The sequence below is a fragment of the Manis pentadactyla genome, chromosome 4 (genome assembly GCF_030020395.1).
Source record: "Manis pentadactyla isolate mManPen7 chromosome 4, mManPen7.hap1, whole genome shotgun sequence".
Classification (NCBI taxonomy): Eukaryota; Metazoa; Chordata; class Mammalia; order Pholidota; family Manidae; genus Manis; species Manis pentadactyla.
The window spans coordinates 175,839,002-175,856,442 of record NC_080022.1 but is presented as its reverse complement, the minus strand read 5'-3'; the positions used below and the strand labels follow the sequence as shown (position 1 = coordinate 175,856,442).

Genomic DNA, 17,441 nt, shown 5'->3' with positions numbered 1-17,441 from the left:
TTCAGTTTGTTGAAGAATGCTGTTGGTAATTTGATAGGGATTGCATCGAATTTGTATATTGCTTTGGGCAGGATGGCCATTTTGACGATATTAATTCTTCCTAGCCAAGAGCATGGGATGAGTTTCCATTTGTTAGTGTCCTCTTTAATTTCTCTTAAGAGTGTCTTATAGTTTTCAGGGTATAGGTCTTTCACTTCCTTGGTTAGGTTTATTCCTAGGTATTTTATTCTTTTTGATGCAATTGTGAATGGAATTGTTTTCCTGATTTCTCTTTCTATTAGTTCATTGTTAGTGAATAGGAAAGCCACAGATTTCTGTGTGTTAATTTTGTATCCTGCAACTTTGCTGAATTCCAATATTAGTTCTAGTAGTTTTGGAGAGGAGTCTTTAGGGTTTTTTATGTACAATATCATGTCATCTGCAAATAGTGACAGTTTAACTTCTTCTTTACCAATCTGGATTCCTTGTATTTCTTTGTTTTGTCTAATTGCCGTGGCTAGGACCTCCAGGACTATGTTGAATAACAGTGGGGAGAGTGGACATTCCTGTCTTGTACCTGATCTCAGAGGAAAAGCTTTCAGCTTCTTACTGTTCAGCATGATGTTGGCTGTGGGTTTATCATATATGGCCTTTATTATGTTGTAGGTACTTGCCCTCTATGCCCATTTTGTTGAGAGTTTTTATCATGAATGGATGTTGAATTTTGTCAAATGCTTTTTCAGCATCTATGGAGATGATCATGTGGTTTTTGTCCTTTTTGTTGATGTGGTGGATGATGTTGATGGATTTTCGAATGTTGTACCATCCTTGCATCCTTGGGATGAATCCCACTTGGTCATGATGTATGATCCTTTTGATGTATTATTGAATTTGGTTTGCTAATATTCTATTGAGTATTTTTGCATCTACGTTCATCAGGGATATTGGTCTGTAATTTTCTTTTTTGGTGGGGTCTCTGCCTGGTTTTGGTATTAGGGTGATGTTGGCTTCATAGAATGAGTTTGGGAGTATTCCTTCCTCTTCTATTTTTTGGAAAACTTCAAGGAGAATGGGTATTATATCTTCTCTGTATGTCTGACTAGGATGTTTTCTAAACAATTCTTGCAGTAGCCTCCACTCCCTGCGATTCTGATTTAATTGGTCTGGAAGGCTTCCAGGCAAGAATGGTTTTAAAAGCTCCCCAGTTGAGTCTAACGTGCAAACCATGCTGACAACCATAAGTATGGACCACAAAGATGAAATACACTTGTCCACAGCCACTATATTGGTAAAAAGGGGCAGAAGGAGCCGGGGACCTGGGCCAGTTGTGGCACTCTCTATTTCTAATTCTAACCAGTCATTTAAAACTTTTCTAATAAGCCAGTAACAAAAAGACAAGTACTGTATGATTTATTTCATACTGAGATAGGGAGGCAGCAGGGAGTAACTCCTGCCCAGTTGAGGACAGTGTGGGCCCTTGAAAAGGACAGTCTTACTGAGGCTTCAAGAATGTAGAGAAAGAACAGGGTGCTTGGGATTCAAACAATGTAACAGTGTATTACCCCCACCAGGAGCCAGTGATATGAAACAGCTCATTGCTCATGGTCATGCAGGCCCATTAGTTTACAATAGGGTGTCCGGGTAACCTTCACAGAGATAGGTTAAAATATAACTAGCATTCTGGCTGAACCTATAGAAAACTGCTACTGCAACAAGCATAAAACTCTAGACACGGAGGCCCCAAGCAGCAACCTTCCCCTCCTTGCACCTATGGGGAATACTTTCTCTTATCCTGAATAAAACTCTTTCTGTAAATCTCTTACCTTGCTCGCTCACAAAGTTCATTCTTTGACTCTGTGAACAAGAACCCCAGCATCAGTACGAGGTACTTAGCTACATTCAGAGACAGAAAGTGGAATGGTGGTTACCAGCGTCTGGGAGTTCGGAGGAAGCTGTTCAATGGGGACAGTTTCAGTTTTGCAAGATCAAAAGAATTCTGGATATTGGTTGCAAAAGAGTGTAAATGCATTTGACATTCCTGAACTGTACACTTAAAATGGTTAAGATGGTTAAGTTTCATGTTATGCATATTTTACCACAATTTAAATTTTAAAAAATACATTTTTTCTAATGAGAAATCTTTCCCATGGTAAGTTACTGAGATGTGCACAAGAAAGAGTTCAATAGGCAGAGCTCAATTAATCCTGGACCCCCTGGAATAATATTTTCTTGACATCATGTAATCTTCTAAAATTTATTCTAACCTAAAATGACCACTTCTGAATTTCTTTCATCAGCATTGCTGTAACAGAATAGTGAGTTTTGTCTCTTTATACACATTTGAGAGCAGAATGGACACTTTCCCCTTTCTTCACAAGTCCCCCTCAGCATTACAGGGCCTGGGCTTCCTGGCCAGGCACATGTGACACTCTGCCTTGCAGCTTCTTTAATTCAGACCCCCCGGCAATGCTGAGAAACACTTTGGAGATACCAGTATCAGGGTCACCAACTCATCTCAGCTTGCATGAGACTCTCTCAGTTCTGGTGCTGAAAGCCCCGTGTCCCAGAATCACTTAGTTCAATGCAAAACGGGGACAATTGGTCATCCTAAATTTTAGGGAATAAAAAAAAGGGGGCTGAGGGGTAGAGAAAGGAAATGGAAAGGAAGAGAAAGAGAGGAAGATAGAACACAGTGGAAAAGAGAAAGGAGGTGATGGTGTATATGACTTTTGATGGCCCTCAATGGCTACCATGATTTTCTGACTCTTGCTTTGAGTTTATTATAATTATGGATATAATTATCACCATTATTAGTATAATAATAAAAACTAATACTTGTGAACACATGTATATAATACCATGTTAGTGTTTTTACAAGTTCCATGTCAATTCTTTCTAACTATAATCCTATAATAGGTAAATACTATTATTATCCCATGAAGATTTAACTTGTTTTCTCAGGTCTGAAAAGAAAGACTCCAGAAGTCACCTTGACTTTAAGAGGGTAAACTTTTGGAGTATTAAAGGCGGCTCTTCCCTTGAAGATAACCAGGGCAGCTGTCCTTAATTGTGTGAGCTAGTTACTCTGTTGTTCATAAAGAGTATGACCTAAACCTTTTAGGGGGTGAGGCCCTCTGGAGACAAGGCAGCTACCCTTTGGCCACCAGTGGTCAGAGACTAAAAGAGGTGTGGGACCTTTTGTGCTTTAAGAACTGGTTGTACGGCCCCCTGGGGAAGGAAAGGGAGCAGAGGTTCCACATCTACATTGGGGAAGAGCCTACCCAAATCTGAAGAGCCCTGTTGGACGGATAGTCCAAAATACGGAACCCCAAGAACTGTAACCTTGGAAATCCATGCAAGGAGTCACCACTAGCTGAACTAAGCCCTGAGGAAACCGGTTGTCCTCCCTGAACACGGCAGCAGAATCAGGAACGCAGACCTGCAGAACTGCACGGTTTGTGTCGGACACGCTGTCAACAGCGACATCATGTGGCAGTGAGGAACAAAGGCAGGAGCTGGCTAAGCCACCCAGGCTCTCCGCCGTAGAACCAGGAAGGCCGAAGGACCCCCTTCCTCCCTCCTTTAGCATTCACTCCGCAGGAGGGCTCTGGGGCAGGAAGTGAGCCTTGCAGAGGGAAGTAAGCACACACATGATACAGCTGATATACTGAAGTGGCTCGAGATTCCTGGATTAGGCTGCTCTGTACTGTCTTACACCTGCATCCTAAAGTATTCCCCCAAGTGCTTAATTCAAAAAAGTGAATGATTTATATTACATGCTGAGAGAGCAGTGGCTACAATATTTAGTGGAAAAACTGAGGCTGAGGTCATTTTGGGGAGATGCTGTTTTGCAAAATCAAAGTATTCCCAGTCACCTACCGGAAGCCGTCCTCTTATCCCGTGTTAGGCATTCTCATAAGAACCTGTAGTCTCCCAGTCATAGGAGTTAAGGTGCAATTTTAATTTTCTGTTGACTTGATCTAGCTTCCCTCACAGACTGTAAGCTTGTTGAAAGAAGGGACAAGTTTCATTCACCATTGTATCCCCACTGCCTTGTATGTGTTGAAACCAAAAGGTTATTTTTATACCTAATCCATAACCCAGGCTCAGGGAAGAATGAGAGAGAATTTTTTCACTCTGATGCCTGTTGCTGCATTCTTTCTAGCGAGTGTCTACAATTTGGAAGGCTGTGGACCTCTGGCTGGAAGTCTGAACTTGAGTTTTGAGGGCAGGTCAAACAGGCTGCTGCTCTGAGCTAATGTGCCACCTGCCCTGGGTTGGTTGTTTATGCTACCAACTTGACATTCTTTTCTTAGAAACCATGCTCAAAGTACAACTCTCTGGCTTAATAAAAGCTTTCAGCAATGACACAGATGAGAAATACTTTCAGATATTCAATATTCACATATTTCAATAAAGTCACTTTTATTTTTACCATATCCAACATTTCAGTGACCCATACACGACTGATTTTGGGAGAAAAGATCTGGTTTTATGATTCCCCATGTCTTCTCTAGGGGTGAATATACTCTTCCCAAAGAACAAAGATGGAAGCTGAATCATAAGATCATATGGTAAATATTGTCACAAGAGACCTCCTGAAGCTTAAAGGATATAGTCTGTAGACATATGAAAATACATGCTTTTTTATGGAAAGGGGGAATAAACATGGGAGCTCTATCCTAAGAGTCTATATAGAAAAAAAAATATGTCAATGTGAACTCACAGATGATTATAATGGATATGAAAAGGAATTCAGAGATACTTGAGGCCCTTAACTTATGAGGCTAATTTAATTATCAATGAAAAATATGTCAAAAATCACCTTGAAAATAAAGACAGAGTTTTATTTGAGCCAAATTTAGGACCCAGGCCCAGGAAGATATAACTCCTACAGGTGGGCAGGAGATATGTTCCAAAGAGTCCAAGTCATATAAATGTTTTACATCTTTGGGGAGATAGACAAGACAGACAGAACTTCAGAGGGATACATTTCAATCATAAGTGATGCAGAGAAGAGAGGGGGCTGACATACATCCTGGCATGGAAGGAAAATTAAGGGGAAGAGCAAATGTCCTTGCATATCTTTTAGCAGGAATGTGGATGCTACTTTAGCTGTTAATTAACAGATGGTCTTGTAATAGTTAGAAAGTTTAAGTTTTCATGGGTGGCCATTTTGAGACACCCAGGGTCAGTGAAACCTTCAATACTTAGGCCTTAGATATCTTCTGGTGGTCTTTAGTATGGTGGTCAGCTTTTCTTTAGTTCACAAATGAACTCTAACTTCCAGGTTAGGGACAGAACACTGGGTTAAACAAGTGCTTGTCTGACCCAACATGTAATTTCTTACAATTTTTACACTCCTGAAGGCATACAACAAATGGTTAGTGAGCTGATGCCTAGGCACCCACTGACCCCTAGTGATGTCATCAAGCTCAGCTATGGGAGCCGGCCTTCCAGAACCCCGGGTTAGGGGAGCGGGGGACTGCGTAGGCAGGAATAGGGTTTTGAGTCCTATCCTTTTGGGTGGTACTCACTCTCTTTGATGTCCTGTCTCTCTGGACTAAGAAATTGGTTCCCACTTAGTCATGAGAAAACCATGAGAAATGAATTGCATTTCTGAGTTATTTCTATCTCTTCAGTCTGATGTTTGGAAGCAAAGGGAAGTAGGAAGGGGGATGATGCGGCCAGGGCAGGATCTTCTTTTCTGAATCTACAAGTGGACAGATGAAGCACACAGTGAAGAGCAGGGGGCCCTTTAGCTAGTTGAATAAATAAGACTGGAATTCCTAGTGACTGGAATAAATTCAGAGTTGAACTTGTGGATAGATCAGATACAAGGGACATGTTTTATGGGACTGCAGAACACAGGATAACATCTCTTCCATTCCCCTCTACTTCTCTTTCCTCCCTTCGGAAACCCCAGTAGTAAAGATCACCTCCAACCAAAGAGCTGTTTCTATTTAGCAATTATGTGCGTTGCACTCTTCTGCTTGCTGAACTGCAAACTGGCTTTCCTCCCCTTTATTCTTCTCTTTCTGCTTAGAGGGCAATTTCTGCCTTTCTGTTTTGCAGGGCTGATAGTTCAAACACAGGGCTAGGGTGAGTACAGCCACTCCAAGGGCGACAATAATAATGAAGATGGTGGAGCTGATTCCTTCATCCAGACCTGCCCAAGCACAGAAGACAGAACTGGAAGGTTTGAGGGCGAGAATCACCCGGCCCGAGCCCACCAAGCCCACTTCTCAACTCAGCTTCCTCCACCCACTGAAATCTTTCTCCTTTCCACGTTCGGAGAAGAATCCCCGCCCGCTGGGCGAGTTCCATCCTGGCCCTGGCAGCAGGGGGAGCCAAGCACCTTGAACAACCACAGCAAAGTTTTTGCTGACGGAGCCCAGCTGGTCGGCAGCTGTGCAGCAGTAGGCTCCAGTGTGGTTCTGGGTTGCCTTCTGTGGCACTTCAAGGCCGAAGATCTCTCCATTCCACGTACACACCACGGTTGGAGTTGGGTTTCCCTTTGCGACGCAGGCAAGCATCTGCCCCGTCCCCTCCAGCCACGTCTGGTTGCCAGGGCAACCAGATTCCTCTAACCTGGGCTTGTCTGGAAAAAAGACAGTCCCCCAGTGAGCTAAACTCAGTGAGCCACATCCCCTCCTCACCTTCACGTCAGCTCCCTCTCCCTGCCCTAGTCCAAATGCCTTGTCCCCTCCACCCAACAGCCTTCTTTCCAGGGGAGGGCCCTCTGTTCCCTGCTTTGAGCCACTCTTCTTTCCTCCTTTCCCCATGGACAAGGAGGCCGAGATGCAGCAAAGGGCATCTGAATGGAGTCAGACTAAATAGTCCGGACGGCTCTATCAATGGTGGCCCTGGGGGCCCTGCTTCCATCTGTGCTTCTCGGTGAATGAGGACATAGGCAGGAGTGAACCCAGAGATGAGGATTTTTCTACTTTTCAAAATACAAATTTTTTTTTTTTTAGATAACTATTTTTTATTGAAGGGTAGTTGACACACAGTATTACATTAGTTTCAGGTGTACAACACAGTGATTCGTCATTTATATACATGATAATTCTAGGTTCCAGCTATCACCCTACCAAGTTGTTACAATATCTTGACTATATTCCTTATGCTATACATTACATCCCGGTTACTTATTTATTTTACCATTGGAAGTCTGTCCTTTTTTTTTTTTTTTTTTTTTTGTGAGGGCATCTCTCATATTTACTGATCAAATGGTTGTTAACAACAATAAAATTCTGTATAGGGGAGTCAATGCTCAATGCACAATCATTAATCCACCCCAAGCCTAATTTTCTTCAGTCTCCAATCTTCTGAAGCATAACAAACAAGTTCTTACATGGAGAACAAATTCTTACATAGTGAATAAGTTACATAGTGAACAGTACAAGGGCAGTCATCACAGAAACTTTCAGTTTTGCTCATGCATTATGAACTCTAAACAGTCAGTTCAAATATGAATACTCATTTGATTTTTATACTTGATTTATATGTGGATACCACATTTCTCTCTTTATTATTATTATTTTTCATAAAATGCTGAAGTGGTAGGTAGATACAAGATAAAGGTAGAAAACATAGTTTAGTGTTGTACGAGAGCAAATGTAGATGATCAGGTGTGTGCCTGTAGACTATGTGTTAATCCAAGCTAGATAAGAGCAATAAAACATCCACGTATGCAGAAGATTTCTCTCAGAACAGGGGGGGTGAGGTTCTAAGCCTCACCTCTGTTGATCCCCAATTTCTCACCTGATGGCCCCCCTGTGACTGTGCCTGTCTTAGGTTGTTCCTCCCTTGAGGAATCTTACCCGTCTCTGGCTAACCAGTCATCTTCTGGGGCCATACAGGGAAATGTAAAGTTGGTAAGTGAGAAAGAAGCCTTATTGTTTGAAAAGGTTAGCTTTTTACTTCTTTGCATATTTATGCCCTGTGGCTTCTATGCCCAGCATTTGTCTTGAGGTATCTTTACCACTTGGAAGAATTATGATACTCGGTAAATTCAATATGAGGCACAAATTCTATTTAGGGGTTGTCATTACGAAGGAAGAAGAAAAGCTATAGAAGTAGCAGGTGGAAGAAAACATGGGAAGATTGATTATTTCTTTGACATTTCTTCTTGTAGAGTAACTTCAGCATGTATAGGTTTTAAACTACTAATTAAATTGTGCACACACATTAACATAATAGGAGTACAGTTACATAACCAAAGCATACCTGTAATTACCAGCCATCTCCAGTGAAACCAAGAAAACCAGTTAGGCACCTTAGACATTTGTGAAAACTTATCTATGATATGGTGGATATTGTCCAACTGAACTTGAACAGTCTGGGAGAAATCAGACAAATTAAAACAACCCATTCCTGGGGAATGTTCACATCCTTTATGTTCTTTTAACAGTAAATAGTCTGTAGTTGTAAGATTTTGGAGCGCTACAATTTGCACTTCTCCTAATTCTTGGTTGAGTTCCAACAGTATAGATCCAGTCAAATTTGTTGTTTTACTGTTTGCACAGGCCAGCTTAGATATCTCCTTCTTCATTCCCATGGCAAGTCCAGGAACTGGTGGGATGAGTGCATCTACACCTGTCAAAATACAAATTTTTATGTGGAAATTTCCCTTCTCATCATAAACTCTAACTATTGATTCCTATGCCCTCAGCCATCAGCCCTCTAACACCACCTGATCACTTTAACCACATTCTCCTTTCTGTCCAATTTCCCCTCATGTTTCTCTATATTCACTTTCCTGGGAGTAAAGTAAGCCTGAAGAGCTTTAATTTTATCTTCTCCTTTGATTTTTTTTAACTTTAATGAGAAAAACGTGGCAACTCTAATAATGAAGCCACTGGCCAAGAGCTCTGCAAATGGGTGACTAATAATCCTTATTTTGACAGCAAAGAGCAGGCCTCTACTCATATAAGACATGGAGCTGGACTGCAGTGTTTCTCATCAGTCGCTGACCCTATACCTCCAAAGAGGCCTCACAGGAGAAATTTCGGCCATCATCTTCCTCCTTGGTGGTAAGGAAAAGCCAGGCAGGCTCCCCAAGGGCAGGGAGGTCTGGAGCTCCCTGAAGCCAAAGAGTAGGGCTGGGTGATGTTAATACATGCCCTGAGCAGGTCACATTAATGTCTGTCCCTGCCAACGGGTATAATTCTTCTATCTCCAGGACTGGTGGAGGGAAGCCTACTAGGAAAGGAAAAAGAGAATCAAACATAGTTCTCAAAACCAGCAGCTGTTTCCATATTCTCTCTGCTGGTGGTATCCCCTGGCTAGGGAGACAACAGGAGAGAGACGGGATACCATTACTGCTCCTGTGCTGAGCGGCTGGAGCAACAGGGTGGTTGGGGAGTTGGAGAGTTTGTACAACAAATGCAGCATGCACATGTCTGGCTATGCCGAGGCAGCAAGGAGAGCCAGATGTCTCTTCCTCTCACAGCTCTCCTCCTCACCTCAAGTAATTATTCCTAGAAACAAGTTCAAGCATCTACATCACTCTGTGTAGGATGGCCTAGGAAACTAAGGGAAGGATGGACAGAACTGCTGCCTAAATGCATGTCTCCAGGCTGCCTGCACTTACCAGAGGAAGATGAAGGCTAATGTTCACTTGCGAGTGTACCTAGCAAAAGTTAGCAGGAATATTTGCAGTTGAATCACCAAGCCTTTACCGGGAGTTTCCCAGAGAACCCTCATGGGGAAGGGCAGATGCAGGTCACTCACTGTAGATGTGCACGGGCTCTCCTCTTTTCTGTTCCATCGGACCCAGGGATACAAGGTAAGTCAGCTCCTGCTCCCCAGGCTCCACGGCCTGGACGGAGGCATTGGCCCAAGCTGTGTCCCCCTCCCAGGAAAGGAAGGGGCTCAGCTCCTGGTCTCCCAGGAACATGCGGAACACCACCTCTTTGGCTGAGAACACCCTGGCCACCTCGCAGCTCACAGTCTCCAGAAGCAGAGAGACCCAGATTTGGGGGCTCTGAAAGAATTCTGCCAAGAAATGAGGGAAGGAAAAGGAGAAAAGCCAGGATAAAACCACAGTGTAGGAAGGGACTGGGGCTAAAAGCTCTCTGCCCCCCAGGGGGAGTTTAAAGCCCAAATACAAGTACAGCTTAATTACCATCCCACCCTCATCCCAAACCCTGTGGGAACTTAGTCCCAACGGCCAAGGTAAGAGCGGGTAAATGAGCCTCAGGATTCCTCCCACACTTGGGCTCCGACTCACCAAAGGTCCAGAGCACCCTGACAGCTGAGCTGCCGCAAAAGAGCCCTCCGCCATGTGTACTCAGGCCCAGGACTGCACGGCAGGAGAAATTGCACCTGTCATCCTCCCTTCGGGCTCTGTCACTGATGGTGACCTCAGCTCTCTGGGAGGCCACAGCCAAGCTTGGAAAGTTCTTTCTATGTAGTTCCTGGTCACCCTGGAGAAGGGTGAGGGTGAGGTTCTCCAGGGGCACCACAGTGGGCACATGGCACTTCACTGTAAAGTCTTCATCCACGGCCACCCATGCAGGCTGCGGCTCCAGGATCACCTGCTCTGGTGGCTCTTGAAGACAAAAAGGCAGGCTTGATGACAGAAAGCTACTCGCCTCTCCAGAAAGAAGTGGTGCAGGACAGGAAGCCTGAGGCAGAAGGTGAGTGCTACCCCGAGGCAGAGGCAGCTCTCTGCCACCCCTGCCCTCCATGAGTTGGCCTTTCTGGCTCTTCTGCCCATCAGAGGAGGTGAACGCCATGGCTGAGAAATGTTGAGGGGTGGTCCCTTGTTTTGTCTGTTGCTGCCATTGTGGAGCTTTTTCTCTCTACCAGGGCTGCTTCAGAGGCATGAGCAGCTTCTCAGGAGCCCCTTAGCATCACACAAGAACTATACTGTTAACCAAGCTCTTACCACACAGAAATCACCCTTACTCTTACTGCCCTAGCTTTACCGGTGCTCTCTGCCCACCTGAAAGGCCCTCCTCACCCATCCCTCTCACTTCAAATCCTATTCATCCTGCAGGAGTACAGCTTAAGGGGTTCCTTTTCCATGGAGACTTCTCTAACTACCCCAGCCCACAAAGACCCTCCTTTTTCCAAACTCTATTTATCCTAAGAAATTGTAGCAAATAATTCATTGATTTTATACTTTTTTGATCATTTATAAGGGTGCTTTATTAGCATTTGCTTCCTGTATTTGAATATATTCTCAAGCACAGATGTCTGGATGGCCTCTATGGTCTGCTCCTAATTTAGAAGCCTACACCAAAGAGAAATAGAAGTAGTTGGCTCTAGAATTCATACAGTATGACAGAAATATTTAGTAAGGGACCTCATTCTCTCCCCTAAAATAAATCTCTAATCTTTCCCTAAATTAGACATAGTCATGTTGCCCCACTCCCTCCCCAGCCCTGAGCCCCACTCACTATACACGGTGATGCCAAGGCTTGTGTACTTTTGTGTCCCAGCGCAGGAGAAGCGGCACTGCAGGATGGCATTCTCTGTGACATCCTCCAGGAGAAACTCCTTCCACTGAGGCCCCCGGCCCACCTGGGTCTCAATTTCACCGGGTCCCGGGTCTGGACAGGTAGTACTACAGTTGACCATTAGGGACTGTCCGACCTTTACCAGGGCCTGATCAGGCCAAACAGAAACCTCAAACAGCTCTTCAGTGGCCCCTGAAATGATCAACCACATATGCCAAAGACTCTGGTGAGGACCACGAGACCCAAATAAAACACAGAGACTATTCTATCTATAGGTTAGAGAATAGGAAACCTACCCTGAATAAAAGATACAGGGAACTGGATGAGAAAAAAACCCTAGTGAAGAAGATAGAACCCTGATTCCATCTTCATTCCCTCCACTCATCATCTTTTTTGGGATCTTGATTTCTCCAGTAGGGTCACCATGGAAACTGGAGCTGCTAAAAATCATGCCCAGGAAACCATTCTCTTCTCAAACTTCCAGATGTCTTGGAAGCTCCCAGGATTGGCTGCTGAGGGCTCTCATGGGGTTAGTAGGCCCCTAAGAAAAAGAGCTCTGTTACTTATATCTCAAATTTTGTTTCTCTCATAACGATTTCCTTCACCAGAATCACCTGGAATGCTTGTAAAACTGTGAAGTGTAGCTCCACTTCAGACTGAATGTTTGAGTTTGGGAAAGTGGGACCTGGAAATATGCAAGTGAGCAAAACAAACACTCCTGCTGATCCTTATTCATGACAAATTATGAGAACCACTAGCCTAGAGGTGACTCGCAGGGTCATTTAATTCCCAAGGAATTTTTTACCTCTTCTCAAAGTAATCCTGTCCCATTTTGCTTTGTTGCTAAAGCAATGGATGTTTTTGGATGCTTAAGAGTTTAGTCTGTTACAGGAACTTTCTCAGGTGCAATGAGGGAAACAGCAGATAAATCTTAGATGCCTGATGTTGGTGAGGGGCACAGTCTCCTGAAAGCTTCCCTACAGGTTCCCTTTAGCTATTCCATGTCCACCATTTACTTTGTCTCCCAAATACCAGTCCCCTCTGGAAATACACAACTCTTGCAGCAATGTTACCCACTAAGGCTCCAGTTCCTTCCTGCCATCTTGAGAACTCCTCACATCTGAGCCATGGGGCCCTGTCCTATCAAAATCCTATTGTATCTTAGTGAAGGGGGGAGCCTAGTAAACAATGTTCTTCATGTAATTGTAGATTAATGATAACAAAATAATAAATTTAAAAAAACAGTATAAAAGCCACACAGAAAAAAAAATCCTATTGTAGTTCTTCATGATACAAAGGATGGCAACAAAGAAATAAAAATATTCTCAAGAACAGAAAAATAGGACAGTCCTGGGGTAACAGGGAGTCAAGCAGAGAAGGCATATTTTTTTTTTTAGAAGGCATATTTCTTAAGGAGAGTTCTATTATCCTGTCCCTTAATTTAGGTTATCCCAATTACAATTCTGTGTCCTAGTGATCCAAAAAATCAGAATGTCTCCCAAGGGCCCAGATAAGGGAATACGCAAGTGTTGCCCTGCTCAGGACTTCCCATCCTCTTCCTCATTGACCAGCCACTTGTGTCTGGGCACACAGTGACTAAAGAAACTCTCCCAAACAGCCTCACCTGGGCAAGGGATCAAGGTCAGCAGGGCTCAGACACCAATCAGTAGCATTTCTATCTTTATGAGAAGGTCCAAAAGCTGGAGAGAAAGAAAGGAGACAGCAATGCTGGAGAACGTGACCAAAAAAGAAAGAAAGAGGGTATAGAAAATGCTTTCTTTGATATTGTTAAAAGTCAGCCCCTTTCCTGAATCCTGGCATGGTTTCAGAGAAATTGCAGGAAGAGTATCAGTGGTGTGGGTGTCCTAAAGGAACATCTTGCTTCTGTTTGTTTCAGTTTGGCTTATGTGTATAGCAAAATGACACAGAAAAATAATAGTAGCTATTAGATGAAGTGAGATTCCTGTACTGCACTTATCTGTTTATATGTTTGCCTTCATCTATTTGGATCAATAAAAGAAGTCTGTCAGCATGAAAACATGAAAAATGAGGTATAGAGAGAGGAAATTCAGCAGTGATTATTTACCAACATCCGATGAAAAGTGACCCTGAATCTGGAAATCAGGGTCACTATGGCCCCATTCTCTGATGTAAATAAGAAATGTTTCATCAGGCCTCTCTCTTCATGACCTCTATAAAATATTCTTCAAGGTAATCCATCTCTTTGTGATCTGCCTCTATCATCGAGCAACTTTTGGATCATTGGCTGAGTTAAGTCTGAAGGATCCACTTCTCTTTTCTGCACCAATCCATACCAACTTTCTTCTTTCCAAATGTCATTCAAGCTATTTTCTAAAAAATGTTTCTTAACTAACCCTCTCCTACTTCACAATCCCTCACTTATTACACATTTTCTGTACCTCATTTTATGCCAAACATGATTTCTGAAGCTATGCACATTAAAATAAAATTCACCTTAAAAGAATTATTTTAATGATGTAATCATTCCTTGAGGACAAAGGATTAGTCATCTTGCATTTCCAGCACCAAGCAGTGCCTAGCATGTTATGGATATATCATAAATGAACGGCTACCCTCAAGTCTTTTGGGGAGGGTACATAAAATAAAATGCACAAGTCTTAGTGCAAAGCTCAATGAATTTGGGTATGTGTATACACTCATGTAACCATCACCCAGATCAAGATAAAATAATCTCACTAATTTTTCCTCTTTAACCTATTTCACCCATTCTCCCATCCTCTCCCCTATGACAACCACCAGTATGTTCTCTAAGAGTCTATTTCTGTTTTGTTTGTTCTCAATCCCAAAGAGTTTTGAATCTGTGTGGTGCCAGACTAGTGCCACTTTGGTGGGACTACAGGATCTCCAGCAGGTGTGTTTCAGCATAGGCAGGGTGCCAGAGACTACCCTGATTAAGTCGGGAGCAGGTATCGCCCTGACCCTGCTCCCATCTGCACTATCAGTATGAGGGCAGGAACATAAACAATGGTGCTCACCCTGCTCTCCTCCACACTAGCAATATGTGTGTGTGTGTGTGTGTGTGTGTGTGTATGGTGGGTGGGAGGAGGGGTTGTAAACAATGGTGCTTTCCAGCACCTCCAATCCTAGAGTTCTGGCAGTTTCCTTACCATTTGGCAAGTACTTTAGTTCTGAAAGTTGGTTTGCCTTTTAAACCAGTTTTTTTTCTGTGCCCCAGAGCAGGCAAATCAATGTTCTGGTAACTCAGAACCTACCTACTGCAGGGCACATTCAGGGTGGGGCATCTCTCCATTACCATGTCTCCATGTTTCCTAACCTTTTTTATGTGGTCCTTATATCCCTCCTTATGCAAAAGGTGTTCATTCAGGCCTCAGTTCTTTCTCAGAATAAATTACTTGGTGTGTAGGTACAGACTGGTGTGTATGTGAGAGCAGGTGGGTTCAGGCTCTTTCTAAGCTACCATCTTGGACCTGCCTCTCTACCTTCTAATTCTCTACCTCGTAACACTGTATTTGAATTTTCATATGCTGGGCTCTGTACAGGTATACCTTTACTTGTATGCTGGTCTGAAAGGATTAGTCTTTTTTATGCATGCATAAGATAATAGGCATGTCAAAATTTATACTCCGAGGTGAACGTTACCCTTCAAAACAGTCACTTTGGGAGGCTATAAACTTATTGCAGTGATGACACCATTATTCAAAATTTCTTTGGGGAAGTGATTTATTTAGATCTGGCCTTTAAGCTACACAAGAAAAACCAGTCTCTTTACTATTCTGTTATCCTTTGAGCAAAACTGGTATTACTCAGTCGTGTTATTTGCCAAACCTAGTGCTGGCTGACTTAATGTCTCTTTTCAAGGAAGTTCTCCTATCATTGAAGATATTCTAACGTACCCTGGAGTCTGAAGGAAATTTCAAAACAGAAGTTTTGAGGAGTAACAGCTCACTTGGAAAAAATACCCCCCAAGCAGGACTATTCATATTTATACATTCTTTCAGCAAACAATTGTCGAGCAACTAGGACATACCAGGCTCCTAGTAAGATGTTGAAGGTATCACCACCCATCCTGCAGTAGGAATTCCTGGGAGTAAGTGGAAAGACACATGTAAATAAAAAATGTCAATACACTGTGCCAAATGTTATTATGAACACTGGAGTAGGGGACTAAAGTGAGAATAAATGAGTTACTTGAAGCTAAGTTGACCTCAACTCCTGCCACATAAGCCTTCAATAAATGTGACGATGCGGCGGTGCTGTTGCTAATGACGCGCTTTGTTTTTTTTACACTGATGTATCTAAGCACACAGAACGGTTGCAGGCATTCAACAAGTATGAATGAATGAATGAACTAGACAAAATATTTACAAATATTTGAGTGGGGGACCTGTGCCCACCCACTCGTCTACGGAGCGTAAGGCCAGTTCTTGCTGGGAAGGGGTTTCTTGCCCAGCGAGTACACAAGGTGGCTCTCACGCTCTCAGTCCAACAGGCCAGGTAAGCTTTTAAAGGTGGATGATATTTAAAATACTAAAAAATAAGTGGGAAAAAAATACTTCAGTGAGCGCTCCTCAGGGTTTCCAGCTCACTAACGTATGAGGAGGTGAAGCCCGCCATGAGGCCTGATCTTGACAAACTTGGACGGGAAAGCCGGGAGGAGCTGCCAGAAAGAACCTGAATAAACCAAACCAACCTAAATCCTCACTGAGGGCCACTCCTCGCCGCTCCCGCCGCTCCTCCGGTAGCCAGGCCCCCGCGCCGTAGGGCTCGCAGCAGCCGTCGCGCGCTCAGACCGTTTGGTGGGCACCACCGGGAGAGGGCGTGCGAGGACGCCCCTGGTTGGAGGATTTTTCTGATCTGCCTAGAAACTCATGACGTCTTGCATATGCTTAACAAGGGTTGGCTGAGACAGCGAGGCGGGCGGGAAACTAAAACGACTGGAGAGGAGCGCCGGAAGAATGAAGATAGGTAGGGAAGCGTGTGTCCTGCTTCGTGGAGAGCGCATGTCTGCCCCAAGATAATGGCTTCTGAATAAAGCAAAGTGAGAACAAAAGGGAAAAGATTGTTGTAGCAAAGAATGGCCAAGGTCAAGGGTTTGTCGGCCCCTCACCCGGCCCGTCCGTGTCGGGCCGGGCTGCGCACGCTTTCCCGGCGTTGGACCGCGGTACCCCACTCGCCAAGTTTGCCCGGGGCTCCTCTGTCCTCTTCCTGGGTGAGGCGGGAAATGGACGCCTTGCCAATATCCGAAAGCCCTTTTTGTGCCCGGTCCCCCATTTCTGTGCCGCACCCGCCTAGCATTCCCTTCCTCACCTCCTACCGAACTTGGCGGCCCCTGCTCCCCCGCCTAGGAGCTGTCAGTACGCCGTAAAAAGGTCAGTGAGCGAGAAAATCCTCTTCCGTTGCGTCTGCACCCCGGGACCCCTTTTCTCAGCTTCCATATCAAATATCTTCCGAAGGCTGTTTCTAGACATTTCCCCAGAGCCCAAATTGGGCCAGTCTTCTGGGCATCCTGCTGCGTCCTTGGCTCTCCCTCAATCTTTGGTCTGCCCCTGAGCCATGGTCTGGGTTCCTTGGTGCAGTGAAATTTGAGGATTGGGGAGCTTGTTTTAAAGAGGACGGTTTTTACGTGCTTCCACTATCTCATTTAATGTAACTACCTAAGAGGGAGGCATTACAACTAACCCCATTTCTCTATATGGAAGTGGCAAGCAAGGAAATTATTAATGTGGTTGGCAGTTTTGGTGTCCAGTGTAAGTCTTAAGAACTGTATTTTTTTCTTTTTAGACTATGAATGAGTGGCTTCTTGCCCTCAGGCTAACTCCTTTGGGCCACCCAGGGAAGTTGCTCTTCTTGAACCCTAGTGTACCAATGCCTTGTCTCCTTCCCCATACTAACAGTCTGAGGGAGAATAACCAATGGGCCGTCAGAAGCTTTGGGGCCAGGCAAGCCTGTCTTATGAATCTCTCAATGTCTTAACAGCTTTGGTACCAC

The 17,441-nt window shown here is 44.0% G+C and overlaps 1 protein-coding gene across 1 annotated transcript; it reads right to left on the bottom strand.

Annotated features, from left to right (window-relative positions):
* Window positions 1-5,671: 5,671 nt before the first annotated feature.
* LOC118919669 (intercellular adhesion molecule 5) lies at window positions 5,672-16,724 on the bottom strand. The gene is given in 9 exon segments (XM_036899800.2): window positions 5,672-6,148; window positions 6,338-6,580; window positions 8,890-9,183; window positions 9,718-9,981; window positions 10,217-10,537; window positions 11,391-11,642; window positions 13,075-13,150; window positions 16,156-16,285; window positions 16,561-16,724. Coding segments are annotated over 9 exon segments (1,950 nt in total). The 3' UTR covers window positions 5,672-5,942.
* Between the last annotated feature and the right edge of the window lie 717 nt (window positions 16,725-17,441).